The 18,976-nt window shown below is 42.2% G+C and overlaps 5 protein-coding genes across 5 annotated transcripts; 2 read left to right on the top strand and 3 right to left on the bottom strand.

The window, feature by feature from the left end:
- Positions 1-131: 131 nt before the first annotated feature.
- Positions 132-1,224, bottom strand: FMAN_09640 (uncharacterized protein; the record flags this gene model as incomplete). The annotated part of the gene is made up of 3 exons (XM_041825476.1): positions 132-240; positions 340-1,076; positions 1,135-1,224. 3 exons carry the CDS (start codon positions 1,222-1,224, stop codon positions 132-134), a joined length of 936 nt encoding a protein of 311 aa, XP_041690854.1.
- A 145-nt stretch (positions 1,225-1,369) lies between these two features.
- On the bottom strand, positions 1,370-3,820 carry FMAN_09641 (uncharacterized protein; the record flags this gene model as incomplete). The annotated part of the gene is made up of 1 exon (XM_041825475.1): positions 1,370-3,820. One exon carries the CDS (start codon positions 3,818-3,820, stop codon positions 1,370-1,372), a length of 2,451 nt encoding a protein of 816 aa, XP_041690853.1.
- Positions 3,821-4,211: 391 nt separating this feature from the next.
- Positions 4,212-6,671, top strand: FMAN_09642 (uncharacterized protein; the record flags this gene model as incomplete). The annotated part of the gene is made up of 5 exons (XM_041825474.1): positions 4,212-4,323; positions 4,383-5,455; positions 5,504-5,984; positions 6,050-6,202; positions 6,262-6,671. 5 exons carry the CDS (start codon positions 4,212-4,214, stop codon positions 6,669-6,671), a joined length of 2,229 nt encoding a protein of 742 aa, XP_041690852.1.
- Positions 6,672-6,799: 128 nt separating this feature from the next.
- Positions 6,800-7,897, bottom strand: FMAN_09643 (uncharacterized protein; the record flags this gene model as incomplete). Its single annotated transcript, XM_041825473.1, has 4 exons — positions 6,800-7,213; positions 7,448-7,541; positions 7,594-7,840; positions 7,888-7,897. 4 exons carry the CDS (start codon positions 7,895-7,897, stop codon positions 6,800-6,802), a joined length of 765 nt encoding a protein of 254 aa, XP_041690851.1.
- Positions 7,898-17,321: 9,424 nt separating this feature from the next.
- FMAN_09644 (uncharacterized protein) lies at positions 17,322-18,167 on the top strand (the record flags this gene model as incomplete). The annotated part of the gene is made up of 1 exon (XM_041825472.1): positions 17,322-18,167. One exon carries the CDS (start codon positions 17,322-17,324, stop codon positions 18,165-18,167), a length of 846 nt encoding a protein of 281 aa, XP_041690850.1.
- Between the last annotated feature and the right edge of the window lie 809 nt (positions 18,168-18,976).

The following is an 18,976-nucleotide window of genomic DNA, read 5'->3' as shown; positions in this document are numbered from 1 at the left end:
GACCATTTGAGATTCTCAGTAATTGCCGCTTCTTCTAGCCCAATAAAATCGGTTCTGAGCTCTGAAGGTACGTTGACAACCTCTTCAATGATCAGCTGACCGACCCAGTCCGCTGCATCATTAAGAGCCAGTTAGTTGGTAAGGACAACGATCACAGTCTCCGTCTCGGGCAAAAGGCCCACAAAGGTGAGTGATCCAGGAAGGCTTCCCTGATGGAACAGAACGAGACCGGAGGTACCTCTACCAATTGTAGGCATAACTTGAGGGAGTAATGCTGAGTTGAGGCCGATCCGTCCCAAGCGGCCTGGCAGCTAAACTCTTCCCCATCCAAATGCATACGAGGCCTCGTGCTGCGATGGCTGGTCAAATGGAATCTTTGCAGACACTATATGGCTTAGCTGTTTGAGGGGCGAGCCAATTTCAGGGCTAGAGTTTCCACTGGCCTGATAATTGAAGCATTTGATAAAGCTGCTGTATAGTTTGAGCAGATCTTTGACTGACGAACGTGCCCCACCGCTAGCGGCGCTGTACCCATCATCGCCCATCTTAAGAAAGTCGATAGGGACCCCGGATGCATCGTCGAGAGCGTTGTAGCATATGGATACACCATCGACACTTTTTGACGGCGTCTGGAAAGCGGTCCGTTCCATTCCAAGAGGGTTCAGAAGGCGGCTTTGCATGAGGTCAGAGTAGGACTGTCTACTGACTCGTTCAATGATAGAGCCAGCTAATTCGTATTGGAGGTTGTTGTATCCAAACTGAGCATGGAATGGACGTATGAGAGGTCTGTTGTTGATGTATCTCATAACGTCTTCAGACCTGAGAAGAATGTTACCCGCAGTTCCAAGAATTACATTGTCACCCCAGCCCATCCCAGTACGATGGCAAAAAATGTCCGTTATGGTAGTTTTGATATGAAGCATAGGATTCACGGAGCAGAAATCCGGCAGGATGCCCTTGATGAGGCTATCCCATGATACTCGATCCTCCTCAACAAAGAGACCAAGTCCTGCGGCGGTGATGGCTTTGGTCAAAGAACAAATCGGGAAGATTGTATCTTCAGTGACAGCGAGTTTCTTTTCGACGTCACGAAAGCCATAATCATCAGAATATCGGATTGTCCCTGGCCATTACACCGATAGCCACACCTGGAGTGCCTGCGATGGCCATCAAGCGTTCAATGGAACGCCGCAGGTGACGGAGCCTGACTGTAATGTCAGCCATTTTGGGTTGATGTTTCCTGCGCAATAAAAAGGTCAGCAACAGAATGATATAAGCGTCGTTGGAGTTGATAAAGTTTATGCATGATAAAGTGTAAAATCGTTGTAGTCAATCCTATTGGCCACTGGGTGCTAAAATGTCACGAACCCTATCTTACAGTTTGAGTTAGCCTATTATAGACACCAATAATCTTCTCCCAGTGAAGCACCTGTTTTCGAAACAAGATATCCTTCTCCGTTTCGTCCTGAATAGGCGGATCCTTGCAAGCCAGTACTCGGCACGGCTTGCGCTGCCTGTGCACCATCCGCTGTTTCCCTAATCTATCAACTACCTGGTAACCGCGTATACTCGGATTATGACTGTTTCCTTCAGTGTCACTGTCGATTGTAGTTACCACAGGTCGTAGATCAAGGCAAACAAGCGCCGAGCCACTCTCCACCAGAACCTCCAAAACAATTAAACCGCTGGCGAAGAGCGTGCCGACGGTCGGCTTAACATCCACAGAGAATCCTTCAGCTCCGGTATTGGAAAATACGTTGTTATAAGGCCCTCTAAAAACCAATGGAGTTTCCCTCTCGGATGATAGGAGATGCATTATGATGTTTTGCTCGGGCAAGTTTGTGACATTTGCCAGCTCGCTTACAGTTCGACAAGTGACGCGACTCTTCAAAAAGTCTCTCCAAGTCCATTCGCCAACACGAATGCTCTTTGAAACCAGGATGATAAACGCTGCCACGATCCAAGCAAACATGGTGATATTAAAAGGATCCACGCCGTCGATACGCGAACCGACGAAAAAGCCAGCCATAAGTCCACCAAGAACAAGTATGGCACATCCCACCAGTATCGAAAGGGTATACGGTAGACAGCTTACGCTAACAGCGTGCTCTTCGATTGCCCATTTACTGGCCGAGTCCGAGACCCTTTTACGTTTTGATGCTGGGATCTGTTCTTCAACTGCTCTAATGGCTTCCAAGTCATGTTGTCGAGGATTTCTCTCAACCTGCCTCAGTTGAGAAGGAAGTCGGTAGTTCCCGGTTGAGTCGAAGTAATCAGACAGTGGAAGGCTCCTTCGCAGTGACGTAAGATCTTTCCGTGAAAGAGTGTTGTACAGACTTACAAAGCCCTTAAAACCTTGGACTGAATCGTAAATCCTGGTAAGAATGTGTGAAACCCGTAACGAAGCACAAAGCCGCACCATGTCATCCATCGCAGACGGATCCATACACGATGAAATGACCATAACACTCATTACTTCAGCCATGGTTTTCAGTTCGACGGAGAAAGAAGCCCCTCTTTGGATAGACAACTGTGATAGGACTCTCCTTGATGCAATTGCCTGGCTCGAGCTGTTCTGGATATCGAAAGCAGTGTTTCGTAGGAGACCAAAAGCACGGCGAAACATCCCAACTGCTACACCAGATGAGGAACCTGAGATGTGTCCCAGCCGATTCTGAAAGGTAATGGTGGGAATGCCTCGCGATCCTGCTGAAAAAACAACAGCAGAGACTTCGAACTCATCTGTCTGTCTACTTCGAGTGTTTCGAATATTCAAGTCGCTGAAAATATGCCACAGAAGGCGGAATATCCAGTTCGATATCGCACTCATATCTGAACTATAAGTTGCAATGTAGCGGTCCCCAGGACCTCGCGTCGGATTTGAATTGTTGTCTCGATCTAGAAACCCTGCTGTCACATCAAGACTAATTTCAGACGGGTTCTCAGCTGCGGTGACCGGATAGTACCCCAAGTCCTGTCGAATGTGGGAGTGTCTATCTAGAGCCTCAACGCCATATTTTGGCAGTTCACTGGAAAGAACCTTCAGCTTTGTTGAATATTTGGCAAGTACTGTGACGACTATGCTGACCCAATCAACCTCATCTGAGGTAAAGTCGTCGCACAGTAGCCGCGCCAGAGTTTCGGTAACATAGTCAACAAGGTGGTAGTAGATCGGCGCCTCACTATCTGTCACACCGACAACCCCATCGCGAAGCATGTACTGCTCATTCACTTCGATATCTCGTCGAACTGCGTGGCGCTCTCGTATACCACCTTTGCGTATGATCTCTGGCACTGAACCGAGCCTTCTCTCAAGCCTTTCAAAGCTTCGCCCAATGATGAACCCTCTATCTGATATCCGCCTCTGTGATTCGGAGGCGACCATCAGATTATCGTCCAGCCCGTATATAGACAGTGCACAGAGTAACTGGTCGGAAAGCCTTTCTAGCCAAGTGAATCCTGTACTGTTGATACTTGAGGCGAGTTCGCGACTGAGAGCCGATTCTAGGGGCTGTTGAGGATTGTTTAAGCGGGAAAGAATCCGATTCACCTCGGTTTCCCATAGATATTTTTCATATATGTCAACGACGTTGTATTGCGATAGGTCGCCAAACCTCGGTGTTGTGGTCGAATTCTCGTTGTCGAAGCTAAAAGTTTCGTCGCCAGCAGGAAGAGCAGTCCTTAGAGACTTTACAATTTGTAAAACCTTTTCTCTAAGTTTGTCTTGTGATTTTGAGGGGTATTTCCCTGGTAGGCTCGTGTTGGGAACGGCTTGTGAAGGCCCGGGTCCATAGGGATTAGTTGAGGCTAAGGAAGTCATATTGTGCGCAGCGAATACTCTAGATTAAGCGTAGGTATCTAATAAGCCTTCATTCACACACAATAATACTGACAAGAAATTTTCAGTTCAGTCATGAGACTTCGCAAGACTGTATTATCAAGGAGCAGCCGCTTGACACAGGTGCGGGGTCCAAGATTCGGTTTATTGCGGTATTATGCAGTCAGCAACAAATTTGTCACACCAGCTGCAAAGGATAACGTGGAAAGCCAATCAAATTAAAACACGTCGATTGGTGATAGTACATAATAAGTATTTGAAGCCCGAACTCTCCCTGTCGATAGAATAAAACCGCTTTCTGGTCTTCGAAAACCGTCGCTATCAGGATCATCACTTGAGCTTCGACCAAAATACGGCTGATGTGACGCCCAACATGGCAAACATAAGCGGCCAGTCAAACTTTGACATATTCCAGCAAGTTCTTCGTAAAATTGACAAGGGACAATCATCTGGCAAGAAAGTAACGCCAAGACTTGAATCAGTAGGTAGGTCACTCGGCTTTAACTAAAGATATGCCTTTAGCTGACGCAAGTTTTGTCAGCAGAGCTGTCGGAAATTGTACAGGATGACATACCATCTAGCATAAGGTCGTTTAATTCTCCGAGGGAGAGAGATATTTTGCCTTTTATTCGGCAGACAACCCGATGGGACCACGAATTGCGTCACAAAATTGAGCTATTAGAGGTGCCAGACAAAGATTGGACGACATGGACAAATGTAGACACGGAGAAAATGCTAAGATCTTATATTCGGCATCAAAGGGTGTTTTCTAGGTCGGGAACGAAAGTCACCGATCATCTAGTGTTCTTTAATGCTTCAGAAATCATACCAAGAGAACTTTGGGACTTGGGCAAAACAAAGGGTCTACGGAACTCAAGATTTACTCATCGGGATAAGTCTGATTCATCTTCGGAAGATGATTTCTACGGGTACCAAATTCAAACTCGAAAGATTGTGATTAACCACGAACGCTACCGAGACTTGTTCTTCGAAATCGTGGATATCAAGAAGAATACTCCATCAACGCTATCGATATCTGCCATCAAGACTTTGGAGGCACTCGACAAATTTATCGACCATGTTTTCCCCGGTGCCAGAAAGCTTTTTGGAAAAGAATATCAGGGCATACAAATACCGTATTCTCATATATGGGTATTCTTTAAGCCCGGAAGAATCATTTACGAGAAGCGCCTAATCCCCCCCCTCAACGAACCGTACGAGCAATGTTTCCGGGTGAAAAGGGCTGGTGAATATGCTAGTCGTTGCGACGGAAGCAGCGTCTTTCGGCTGCTTGTAGAGGAAATCATTTCTGTGCTGGGAAGTGGAGAGAGCCCAGGCAATCGACTCGTTTTAACGAGTCGACACATACGGGAATATAATGGCTTGCGAGATATTACGACCGAGGACATAGGCATTGTCCCTTTGAGCATTATTCCCAAGGAAAAGCAAAGGGAGATTTGTACTGCCATTTCACAAAGAAGCCGTCAATTCCTCCACCTCTCAGCTATGCCTTTCAGCGTTTGGAACTACAAAGGACCGGTAGAGCTTCTTACCCAGATCACAGGACAGGTCACAATGGAAGACACGAATCTGTCAATGGCGGGGAGGGCGTGGCAAGCATGTTGTGTTCCCATTGCTCATATCCAAGACTAACAATGTCGACAGAGGCACACCCACGAGAATGTGGTCATAGACCTAAAATCTTCGACCAATTACCTTAATCATCGCTTTCCGGGATGGCTCCATAGCTTTCACAATTCAGATAATGACACAGAAAAGAAGATTTGGCCCCAGATATCGGGCATGGAACCCGGCGGGGAGCCTGATTCAGAAGCTGGAGGCTACATGGAGCATTTTCTTTTAATATGTCGAGGTTATCTACCAGGATACCTAATATCCTCGATGATCTATGCAGTCAATATTCTGGTTAGCGAGCTGCGCCAGCCTGTCTGGGATCACCAGCATCGGTGGGGGCCAGTGGCCATGTCGTGCCCCGATGAATCTCGTTGGTATACACTCTTACAAGGGTATTTCGAAGAAGAAGAAGAAGAAATGCAGACGAAACTCGCCCGGCGTCAAACGAGAGGTTCTGGTCTGGTACTTGTATTGCAAGGGTCGAAAATCTTGACAAGAATAGTGGCGAACAGTAAGTTGGGGCCTCTCAGTAACAGCAGTCACAGAGCGGACCAGATCCTTAACACAAACATACAGATATCTCTACCAAATTGAAAAGACCACTAGTTTCCCTGAGCCTTACAGAGGATGGCCAACGACTTTTAGAGGCTTCGAACGAATCGCTCAGATGGGGTGGACTTCTACATATAGACCAGCACGAAATTCACAATAGCCAACAACAGGCTAGAGGTAAGTACCCTAATACTATAATTAATCAATAACACAAGTTGCTAAATAACATGGCTTAGAACTGGCCAGACACTTTTCGCTTTATCCTAGCGTTGTGTTGGTGACATGCAACGATGCAATTGAGCTAGGAACAGCTTGTGAAGGCGAGATCGATGGTGTTATCGCGTGTAACACATCTTCGGGTAACCCAATACTAGAAGTGTGGAAGACATATCTCGTTACAGAACTACCAGAACTCACTGTGCCGATCTCGGAACAGCGTCTCAATGATGCTTGTCGAATCTTGGCGCAGCTTGAGCCTAAGGAGAGCCGTATGGGAAAAGTTTTGAAGACGGCTAAAAGAATAGCCATAGCCGAGAGGAGCGTGGTCAGCTTTGGTCATATTTTTGCTGTGATTCGGTCGTCCCTATCTCTAGCCAAACTTGAGGAGGTCAAGGATATCCTGGCGGCTGGTGATGGACTTGGATGATTACATTATGTTGCGACTGAGTAACACACATTTTTGTCTGTCCTCTTCTATCAAATACTAATGCTCAGCCCTTTTTTGGGCCACATAACTCATATTAAGATGTTCTACAAGTAACACCCAACTGATGTCTACTCCTTATCTTCCGGAACAAAATTGGCTTCGAGTTGGCGATGGATACTATCAACGTCGAAACCCTCAAGCTCATCACCTCTGATATTCCACCCTTGTCCTTCAACAAACGCATGTACATCACTTTGAAGCTCTTCAATATCCTCACAGTCAAACTTCCAGCATTTATGAAGAATCCTTCGCATGAATACATCTTCAAGATCAGGCATCCAGTCCTCCTCGGTCATCAAGCGTTCAGTTTCGCCCCAATCTCTCCCCATTCCATCACCTGGTAGTTCAGAGGTCATGATCTGATCAACTAATCTACCAAACATGAACATATCGGTTTTGAGCGTTGGTACTCGCACTGAGCGCGAAAGAGGGAGGTATTCTGGCGAAAACTCGATGCCGCTGAAGAAAGAGCCGGGGAAATTCTAACCATTGCCTGGGTCGGTAAAGTCAGAACCGAGGAACCTTGCTAGCCCCATCGATAGAGAGCCTGCAATCACTCAGCAGTTTGTCTCGATGAGCTCTCCGTCAGCGATACCGCGAGAGTGGATTAATGAGAGGCCTGATAATAGTTGCAAGCTCCACTGGTAGGCCAGAGGTCCGAACTCGGGCTTGATTCAGGACGTGGGAGATGCAGTGTCTGCTTGAGCCGTGTACACCTGAGAGCCATAGTTCTGGATAAACGTCCAAAGTGAGCTATACGACGGCTTCTTGAGGATAGGAAGGCCCGTCCATGCATCTTGACCGATAACACTGGTACATACAGTAAGCAGAGGCCATGGGGATGATAAATCTTGATGACCACGGTACAATTCTTGGATGATCCTGGTCAATCATGTTATAAGCGTATGAAGTTTTGAAGCAGTCGAGAGCCTCTGTATCCTCTCGCCACAAAGCATCCAGGTCGTCGGCCTGATTTTCGACCCAGAATCGGGAACTAGGCACAAAGATGACCGATTCAGCATCCCTTGAGTAAACATGAATGTCCCAAATATCTATCGGCCATCGAAGTCGACGACCTTGAGGGTCGGTTAATGGGACAGTCCGAGGACCTGTTGCAGTTCGATAGTAGTCCCCAGCTGGGCCTTATTGCGTACACCTCGAGCCATTGTAAAGTGTGATGAGAAGAGATAATGGATATCGCTAGCGAGTGGGGGGTGATGAAGTCGTTGAGTTATGGTTGGTTACGTTTCCACTTTCAATTGTTTTGCTCACAAGAGCGACTGGAATGTTTATCCGGGCCGGCCAAGTTTTTCCACGTGCCCCGCAGATACAATAGCCTATCAGCCCACTCCTATCATATCCCACGGCCATTGACACTGTTGATTGACAAAGGTGAGCTTTCTTGCTCGTCTACAACGGGCACGGAGCAACACAAAGCACTCGATGGTTTAATTGACCATGTAATCATGAGTGGGTAAGCATCGGGATCTGCAAGCTGCATCATGGCTGAGTCTCAAGGTTCACTAGTCTAAAGACATGCTTCTGGAGGGGCAGTTCGGAAGTCCTGCTATTAGCGCACGGTTGCCCTCATTGAAATCATGGAGATAGGTGTGTAGGCAACAAGGCATGGAGTGGTTCGTAGCAGCGGGGCGGAAACGAAATGAATGAGTGATATGTGATCTGCGAGCCTGACATCACTGTGATAATGTCTTGTTGTCACACTGGAGACAGGCATTTTGCCTTGGCAGGAGCAAGACGTCTATGTAGACTAAGGTAAGCAGTGGAGGCTTTAGGACCCGTAGCCTCTTGGAGCACGGAAGAGTAATCCGAGCCAAAGTTAAACGTCTAAGTACACGTGCCATACTGCTTTCGGCATCCCTTTGCACAATTATCTGTTGCCTTTCCGCAGTAACCGTAATACGAGCAACAATTCCCAAACTGTGACCCTTCACCCGTGTACCCATAGTCTCTGCCGCGGGTCCAATCAGGGCTGATCTTTTCGCTCCCTGCATCACACTTACCAATCTTTGACTGGCATCCACCGCCACAGTAGGACGGTGGATCGCCGCAATATCCACTGGAGGGACAGCAGTTCCCGAACGCGGAATTCAAGCATGTTTAATCTTTTGTCACTCCACGTGTTCCATCTGTACTGACGTCGGTTGGCTGGGCTGCACGGCTACTTGTTTTAGACAATGTTGTTGCATCATAACCATACAAGTTGTTGATGGTCTCGTGGCATTAGAACGTCCCCGGAGTGTAACCGCTGCAATCCTCTTTGAGAAAATGGTTATAGCGGTACATTTTCTCCATCGTCATCCATCCTGCTTAGGGTCAACTGACGCGCAATCAAATATCCCATGAACCACCGTGTGCAGTTGGCAGTCTCGCGCAACGGAGTGATCTCAGCGTCGTTGCAGTTGATGTAATTTGTGTCTAATAAATTGTAGAATCATCATACTCAGTCCTGGGGACCATTGAAGATTATATGCAAGAGTAAAGTTACAATACAGAGGAGTGGTTAGAAATAAAATGCTCCTTAATATAAGTACTTTAACTCTTAATGGTATACACTCTATTTCTAAACTTAGCATTCTATTATATTTAAAAAATTATTATATATTAATCTTATAATCTTAATTAGCTTATATTCTTTTTACTATTAAAGCTTTTAGTTACTTAAATATAATTTACTTTAATAAAAGTATTAATACTTTAACTTTTCTAGCTAGCCTAAATAACTTAAATAATAAAACCTTTAATATTTTAACCTTTTTACTATAATATAATGTAGTTAATAAGTAAGCGTTATAGATAAGTAAGTATTATACTTTCTTTAGCCTTTTTAACCTATAGCTTAAAAGCTTAAGCTATAGTTTAAAAAGGCTTACTTTTACTTACTAAATTCTTCCCTAAATAACTTAAAAACTATTTAATAAGTCTTTATATTATACCTACTTTTACTATATATACTATAATATTAACTACTTAATTACTTTAACCTTTCTTAACTATTACTTCTTAATAATTTAGCTACTATTTATATATTAATATCTATCTAATTAATTACTTATAATACTTTCTATATAATTATAGTTCCCCCTTTTTATAATTTAGTCCTTTTTATTTTATAGTACTGGCTTAATATCTTATTTATATCTTAAAGATTATAAAGTTTAGCCCTTAATAAGATAACCTTATATATAATTACCTTTATTACTTTAATAGTTAACTTTAAAGCTTTAATAATAGACTTTAGGGAGCTACTATAATACCTTTTAATTTACCTTTTAAGGTATTTAGACTAAAATTAGGCCTTTATTACTATCTTTAGGGTCTTTAAAGCCTATAGTATTAATAATTAAAGAGCCCTTTTAAGAGGTATTAGGGTCTATAACTATATATTAAGCTTTAAGATTATAGTTTTTAAATTAAGAAAAATAAGTCTAGCTTCTTTAAAACCCCTTTAGATATTACTTTCTATAAAGGTAGCTTTAAATACAGTATAAAAGGCAGAAAAGAACTTAATCTTAAAAATATAAGTTATAAAGTATTTAATTAAATACTTTATTTTTTAGCTATAAGCCTTTTTTAATAGCCTAAAGTACTTAATATTAAGAGGCTAGAATAAATAAAATATATAAGTTAGTATATAAAGTATAATAATCTTATTTATTTTATAATATCTCTTAAAATTAGTTAAATAATAGCTTTTATAACTATTAAGAATTAAAAGATAATAAAGATTAATTAATTAATTAATTATAAATTAATTAAAGTACTTTAGCTATTTAAGACCTAACTTATTATTTATTTATCTATTTTAGCTTATTATAATAACCTAATTTAGTAAAAGGTTATATTTTTAGTATTAATTAATAAAGTAATATTAGCCTATATTAATAATAAATAGTATAATTACTTAACCTTTTATATTAATTACTTAAATTATAGTAATCTATTTCTGGTTTTTAGGCTATATTAATTTTAGCCTTTTTTATATTTTTAAACCTATAATAGCTATTCTGGCTATAATAAGGCCTATTATAAAGCCAATTTTATTAAAGTTTTAGATATTATTTAATTAAATATTATATTTTATAATTATATTTTAAATAAGCCTAAATTAGTTATAAATAATAGTTAGATTTTTATATTTAGCTCTTTAATAGTTATATTTTTAAAATAAATATATTTTTAGCTTTAATTATTACTTTATAAAGTTATAAGCCTAGCGCTTACTAATAGGTAATATATTATAGTTAGCTAATAGGGAATTAGCTTTTTTTTCTATAAAATATAGTTATAAGGGAAATCCTTATAAATCTAAATTAAGAATAAATTAAACTATTATCTACTCTTTTAAGTTAAATAGTCTTTATAAATTTAAGATAGAATTATATTATAATTAAATGCTATACTGGCAGTAATATAAATAGTATTTATTAATCTTATATATCTTAATAGTATATTAGGTACTTAATTTTAGGTTATTTTAAAGGGCCTAAAGGGTAAAGAGGGTTTTAGCTTTATTTAAATATTAAGATATCTTTAGTGGTTAAGAATTAATTAATTAAATAAAAAGTAAAATATAAAAGGGAAAAGTGTAATGCTTACTTATTTGCAACACTTACTTATTAACTATATTATATATAATACTTATTAAAGTTATTTTAAATATATTATAAGTAAAAAGGGTAGTTTTAATATAATAAATAATATTAATATTTTAATTAAAATACTTTTTATTTAAGGATTAAATAATATCTATAAGCTATTTCTTTGTATATTTATTATCTAATTAATAAAAGTATTATAAGTAATAAAAAATTAATATATATAGTTTTAAGCCTTCTGGCTTCTAAAGTTATTATAAATAGTAATTTAGCTTCCTATTAATATATTAATAAAGTTATATTATAATATATATATATAAATATATAAACCTAAAGTTATATCTCTTTATATACCTTTTAATCTCTTTACTTTATAATACCTTAAGGCTTACAGTAAGATATGATAGTTATTATAAAAGATTTTAGGTAAAAGCTTATATTAAAGTAAAAAAAAAAATACTATATTCTTATTTATTACCTATATTTACAGCTTAAAGGTTAACTTTATAGGTCGCATTCATCCCTATGGCTAAACTCGGCATCCCACACCGCAGGACGTAGGACTGAGCTTTGTGGGCTAAGCGGATTGGTCACTGGGAGCAGAAGTCTCACGATCCTTAAGCATTCCATAAACCAGGACTGACGACATCTGACTGTTATTCAATTGTGAAAGAGATAATATTCCAAATAATGCTAAAGAAGCCAAGAACAGAGAAGAGAAATAAAGTTTACCTTAGCTTGACGTATCGTGATTGACCGCCAGGGATCCCGTTATAACTTAACAAGTTTTCGGTCTGGTTTCCAGTAATGATTATAAGAGAGAGTAAGCAGACATCTTTATGTACAAGGGTAAATAGGTTCTATATATATTACCGTATTAAACATCACAGTCAGGGCGAGCCTAGAGAGTATAGCGTCACATCAAAGCCAATGGATAGGGCATTATCTATTATCATGAGTTAACAGACTTACTTGCATAAGGCAGCTTAAATCTAGGTATTTTATATACTTTAAGCTTAATTATCTATATAGATAAACAGCAGGCAGCTACTTATTTATATACCTATTAAGTTAATTATTAAAATATATAGCTTTTTAGCTAAAAATAAGATCTTAGGTAATAATAAAGGCAATAAATATTTTACCTATATATAATTTTTTTTGGTATTCTTTACCTTTATGGCCTTAAGGCTAAAGCCTCTTTTTAACCCCTTAACCCTATTGCAGTAGGGCATCATCGCTCCAGCAAGTTAAACGCAATTGAGAGACAAAGTAGACTTAAGAGCATCCAATGTATATCTGGATTAGGTGGGCAGTAATATAGTGACTGATCTGGCTAAATACTTAGTGCAACTATGATACAAAGTCTTCTTGGGTAAGGGATAAGGCTTGACCTCTGAATCAACAAGGGCAAGCTGTGAATTTGCATTTTGCCAGGCGCATTATGTGCTTCTCCAGCAAATCGTATTTTATGCCATAGCAAATCACATCCTGCTGTCTCCAAGATGAGAACTGCTGTACGCTTTAAGAACAACAGCCACGAGGCCGACAGCGGCGACCAAATTGACACCCTTGCGAAACGCACCTGCAGTGACGACTACTGGCTTGGTGGGGGTTAGACAAGATCCCAGGTAAGCAGAGTGACAACTACCAGAAATAGCAGTAGACTCAAGGGAAGATCTCAGGTAAGCAGGGTTATAACCAGCGGGGATAGAAGTAGGACTTAGGACGGCATATTGGTCGCGTTAATACAGCGCAGCAGCCTAAGCCATGGCAACAATGGCTAAAGCAACAAGAAGGTTTTTTAGCATTGTGATGTTTAATTAATGGTAGTGTGGCTTCCTCTTAGCTTGATCGCGAGAAAAATAACCGGATAATAGAAGTAACGAAAGTGAGGAAGAATAAAAGATAAGACCAAACCGGGGTACTCCTGCTACCGCATGAACCGTCAGGTACGAGACCAACATAAACACGACATTATACGGAATACTGAATACGAGGTCCTGATAGTGGCAGAAATGACATTTCAGTGGAAGTGGGCGCTAGGGACACTCTACTAGCTGTTTCGCCGTCGTAAGGCTTCGTGTGGCCCGCCAATCAACGCTACCGTACAAACTTATGGAATTGAGTGGCCCCTGTAGATCTGAGCTAATAGAATCATTTGACCAATTGTAAGATATTGGATCTGTTTTTACGATTCAACCTATCGGCTAATTTAGAAAGTTCTAAAAAGACCAAAAGCCACTACTGTAGATCTTTTCCAACGAGGCTAGGACTTTTAGATCAACGGCACAATGATTTCCCGCGATCTGCTGGACACAGTATGTTTCGTTAAGACAGTTCTGCCAAGCTTGGATCATAATTCCTAGTCGTTATAGCTTAGGATCCCAGAGTGCACCTTAGAGGTACTTTTCGAGAGGTCGACCAATCAGCTACCTAATCTCAAGAGTCCTTCTTGTTATGTGACTATTACCCCTAAATATAGTTACCTCTGATACTTCAGACTGCAGATCAGAACTTCTAGCCTTTTTATTCTGCTTCTATAAAGCTGGTATCTGTGGCGTATTAATTAGAAGCCAGTCAAACTGGATCAAGCTCCATAAAAATACTTAAAAGGCGCACTTTAGGTACTTGAGGGATACATTCCCTCAGCTTATCACATCTATAGTTTATGACGTGACGATCTTATCTTACTAGCATTACTACCTATCTCTTGCATTTATAATGCTCAGACTGTTCCGCGTTCCTTCTACGATTCAGACCCAGGGACACTGATACCCTTAAGTAGCTGATTCAACACACAGCCTGCGCCTTTTTCCATCTCAGCTCACTCTATCTAATTATCAAAGTGCTTCAACTCAAGAGTATCTATCCCTATACAACAGCACTATGACAGGCCTGAGTCCTATAACCAGCACCTCCACCAAGAGTTTCATATTAACTGCAATCTTATTGTTCATTACTGGCCTAATGTTTGCCTATTTTAAGATGAGAGCAATGACATACGATCACGTCCCCATGGAGTACGAGGCAGACATTGCATTCACCACTAAATACAGATAATTTCTAATAAATAAGCAGGATATTGAGCGATATGTCAATTTATTCCATATAATACGGCATGTTATCTCCGTGTACCCAAACCAGGTGCGGCAACTTAATCGCAAGGTGGGGAGGCATGCTCACAATTAAGTAGACCGAAATTTGTCCGCGATACGAAGGCAGAGTTCCTCGAGTTTCAGGCTTAGGCGGTGCCAGGGTGTACTGAGCATAATAATGCGCAAAATACAGGATTCTGAGTCTCGATCCACGCAGAAATGCCGATTGCAGAATTCAGGTCTCAACGAGCTCGGAAAGATCTGAAACTGGTTGTGCATGTCCAAAAGGTACATTTCGGTAAATCACACGAAAGATAATAAATAAAAAATACACAATGACATATCATACGCTTTCTAGTTATCTATTTACCCTTTAGTATTAAACACTCAGGCACCTTGCTTTCCCAGTGATTGTTTATGCGATGCAAGCCACACCTAGGAACAGGTGCTAAAATCAGGGGTTGGAGTTATGCTTGAAACTGGTCAATGATGCGGATGTTTCTAAATTTATCCACTCCGTATAGAGGCGCCCTTTTGAGCTCAGCTGGAAACAGCGCATTGCGCTTGTTGATAGTGGAGACTGAGAACATCGCCTACCATGTTTCCGCACTTGGTTTTTGAGTACATGCAATACCGTCATGTCAGGGACGCAACGTTCCGTCTGGCGTCAATTACATATGATCTGTTTGAATATTCTTATTTGACCCTCCATTACGAATCCTCCTCCAGGCTTGATGATGGGCTCTCTTATGATACTGGCTCTTCTTGGCGACTTTTCTTCTCTATTTCCCACCTCCTCCCTAAACCTAAACTGTACCTTTGGTATGCAACTTTTATGGCCACTCTACTGCGTCGCGTAGGTTTCTCAGCCCAGAAAGCTACTTACGCCAGCCCACTTGATGAACTAATCCCTCATCAAACTGCAAAGACACAATAGTTAGATTACATGCTTCGTCTCATGATTCAAAAGTTCTACTCTGCACTTGTCGCTTGCACTTCAGATCGTTTGAAACCTGCGCAAACCTGCGTATGGTGACCAATCGAAGAGTCCTCGCGCTAGAAACAGGGGAGTGATAGCGCTACAGTCACACAAAGACCAGCTTCCGTATCTAAAGCTGTTCTCAAAGGGAGGGACCCTTTTGTCGCCAATGGTCGCTTTGGTCAGTTCAGCTGAATGTATATATCTTTTACACGTGCTTCTCCAATTTTTGTAGTCATTTCACTATTGTAACAGGTCGGAGTGCAGACGCATCCAGTTCGAGGTTGTGTAAAAAGTTAAACGCGCTACCCATGCCCGTTTGCGAACAGCTACAAGTACTAGATTAAGCCCTAAGCTCCCCCAGCCCGCCTTCATCTCCTGCGAGCTTACCGGCTCTTTCCTATTGCGATGCATCTTGCTCTTGAATGGTTTCGACGCGACGTGTTCAAGTGCCTTTTCTATCTAAAATGAGAGACTAGGTTGCGTATCGTATTTGTATGCTGCCTGAAATACGCCATGCCATGAATACTGACCCTCGCATTCGCTCCGATCTTGCCACGTCACCTCAACAACCGACAACTACATAGCCAGGCTATTCGACGCCCGCTCCGACGCCCGCTCCGACGCCGCCACACGATATCAATACTGGATTCTTACCTTCGCGAGCAAATACCCTGCGAGCCTTCTACGGTCGAGCCTACCGATACATCCCCTGTAGAACGGTCAGAAGTATGCAAGAAAAGAAGGCTGATTCAAGTGGCCCATCTAGCAAAGCGATCGGCCGATATTGCAAATAGCGCTGCATCGCCAGTACATAACAATGACTCCAGTCGTATCTCTCCATATGAAATCACCGGTACTCCATGCAAAGAAGTACCAAGATCAAGGCCAATCAATGCACCAACGCGTTGCAGTCAGAAGGCTCTGAAAGCCGATACAGTCAGCTCGAAAATACAACGGTGGGCCGAGCTATCTCCAGCAAGGTGATCAGTGCCGTTAAAACTACGAGGAGTTGTCCAAAGAGGTAGGAGCTTAGCTGACTTCCAAAACTTATGTGACCTGTGCTTTGCGTTAAGTAACAGTCCTCTACTGACCTGTATTGGCAAGAACTCACCAGTAGAAGACGTAAAGCGAGCCTACAATTAGTACGAGCAGATTGAAGAGAATGCCAGTACAGTTCAAGCTCTCCCAGGTAGGTAGGAGGTACCATCTTGTCCGTTTTTTACAGATTATAAGAATGAGAACAACTTAAAGCTGGGAAACCCCTAGAAAAGCCAGCAAGTTAAAGGCCGACGGCTTTTAAACTTAATATCGCACCTATAGCAATGAACGAGGCCAAAGGTCAAAACCTTTTGAAACATGCAGATGCACGAGTTCAGGCTGTGAAGTCAATGCGCGACTTGGCGGGGCTACCAGTCAAGCATCCGCAACCACGGAAAGCCGAGACTTTGTCAGCCGTCTAAAAATGCCGTGTTTCACTTTGCAGGATACGGCAGCACAAAATTGGACCCTTTGAGCAACCTTATCTACTTTGAAGACTGGCTAGATTAATCGCTGACGATGAAGAGTCTTCATCTCACAAGCGCATTCTCACGGTGTAAAGTGTAACGCGCTTTATCGGTATCAACATACATTTCCTTTTCCAAGAGCAGCTGGAATTTTGACGACGTTTATCTGGAGTCTGAAGTGAAAGTGTATATAAACCATAAACGAAACTGAAAGCATCTTACCCTAGAGTTCGTATGCTAAGCTTGAATTTCCAATCAGAGTTTTCAGACCCCTGTATTTATGGGTCAGCGAGCACGGAGCAGGCGGGAAGCAACATTCAATTTCGGAGACCTCTCCAAGCCGCTATTTTCTCAACCGTTTAACGGCATCGATATAGTGGCGCATTAACATGAGTCTTTCATCAGTGTACGCGGCATCAGAGTCGCATCTCGACATTCCCTTCAATGCGTCCCTCAGCGGAATCCTCTTCCTCGCTTACCGCTGCCTCATCTCAAAGCCCAGCCTTCTCCTCGTCATCGTCTACATCACCAGCGCCATCATCGTCCTCTTTGATCGAACCTCGACCAAAAAAGAAATGGCCAAAACCATGGCCACAATGCCTCTAGGTCTCGGCTCCGTCCTCTGGTTCATCGTCGCTAGCAGACCAACCAAAACACAATGGCTCCACGCGTTCACCATTTACGTAAACTGTGCTGTTTACGGCAATATTCTCATGATGGTCGGGACGCCTTCTGGAGGGACCTTCCGTGGCATCAGTTGCAAAGCAGCTTGTATCTCTCTTTCGGCTTGGATTATTCTGCAGGGGTATCAAGTGCAGTGGAAAACTATCATGCTACACGATGACCTCTTTGTTTTCACCGCTGCCTCCAAGAACTGGATTTTTGCCCACGCAGTCTACCGATTCATTCTGCTCACGCTGCCATGCTTCGGATCTGGGAGGCGTCACCGGCTCATGGAGGTGTATTCTCTTGGTCTGACGTATTTATTGTCATGGAGTACTGGACTGCCGTTTGAGTACTGCTTCGGTATGGCGGATACAATCGTGGCGCCGGCAGTCACAGCGTGGTCATCCATTTCCAAGACTTTTAATCTCATTCCACGGGATGTAGGAAACGGTCAGCCATCTGTGAACGGTGTCTCGGACACTGGAGACGTATACCTGGGAATCGTTGCACTGGCTGTTGCTGCTTATGCAGGCCTTAACATACTCTCTCTAGGTCGTCTTGTATTTTAGCTGCTGGCAAAACTGAAATTTGAAGACACAGCTTGCTGGAACGATACTTCATCGTGATTAAGCATTTACAACGGCTACGTGCAGCAAAGTTTTGATGGGGACTTAAGCCTGCACGGTATATTTCAGGACTAAAAAGAATGTAGAGCTGTTAAAGGTAGACGAATAATACGCAAACACAATGCCAGAAACTATTGGATAAACACAATTCAAGCTCGTGTATATAACTTGACGGTCGTTGAAGTCTTGGAGTCCCGAGAGATAGAAGCAGCACAAACAATGCCGCTCATTCGTGGTCGTGGAAAGGGTATCTGTCTTCTCATTTATCACATGATTGACCTACGGAGTAGAACTTCAGAGTCTCGCTAGATGTAAAGTCAAGAAATCATGGGCAAACAAGGGCTAGTCTCGCGATTCAGCATCTGCCTCTATGTAACCTAATACTCTCATCCGAGGTCTATGATGCATTATTAGTATCCTCCTGCTCGAGGCAAAGTCCTACCCCAATTTACCCAGTCTCCATAACCACTTGCAAGACTAACATCCAGGCATTATCTACGGGATGCCTTTACCTAAATAGTCCTAAGATACTCTGAAGATCCCTACTGCCCAAACTGCCACCAACGTGATCGACGGCATCCTCAACATGATACCAAAAGAAGGCTTGCACACTCGCTCAAGTTCAGTCTCCTGCAGGCTAAGATCAACTTATGTAAGCTTGCAGTGTTTATTTGTGGCCTCAAACGCTTTACGTTCAACAACATGACTCGTAAATATCAATGCGGCAAGCCAATTACTCAGATACGTACATT

Source organism: Fusarium mangiferae (assembly GCF_900044065.1).
Source record: "Fusarium mangiferae strain MRC7560 genome assembly, contig: FMAN_scaffold021, whole genome shotgun sequence".
In the NCBI taxonomy this organism is placed as follows: Eukaryota; Fungi; Ascomycota; class Sordariomycetes; order Hypocreales; family Nectriaceae; genus Fusarium; species Fusarium mangiferae.
The sequence above is the reverse complement of the archived record's forward strand: the minus strand, read 5'-3'. Positions and strand labels throughout refer to the sequence as shown.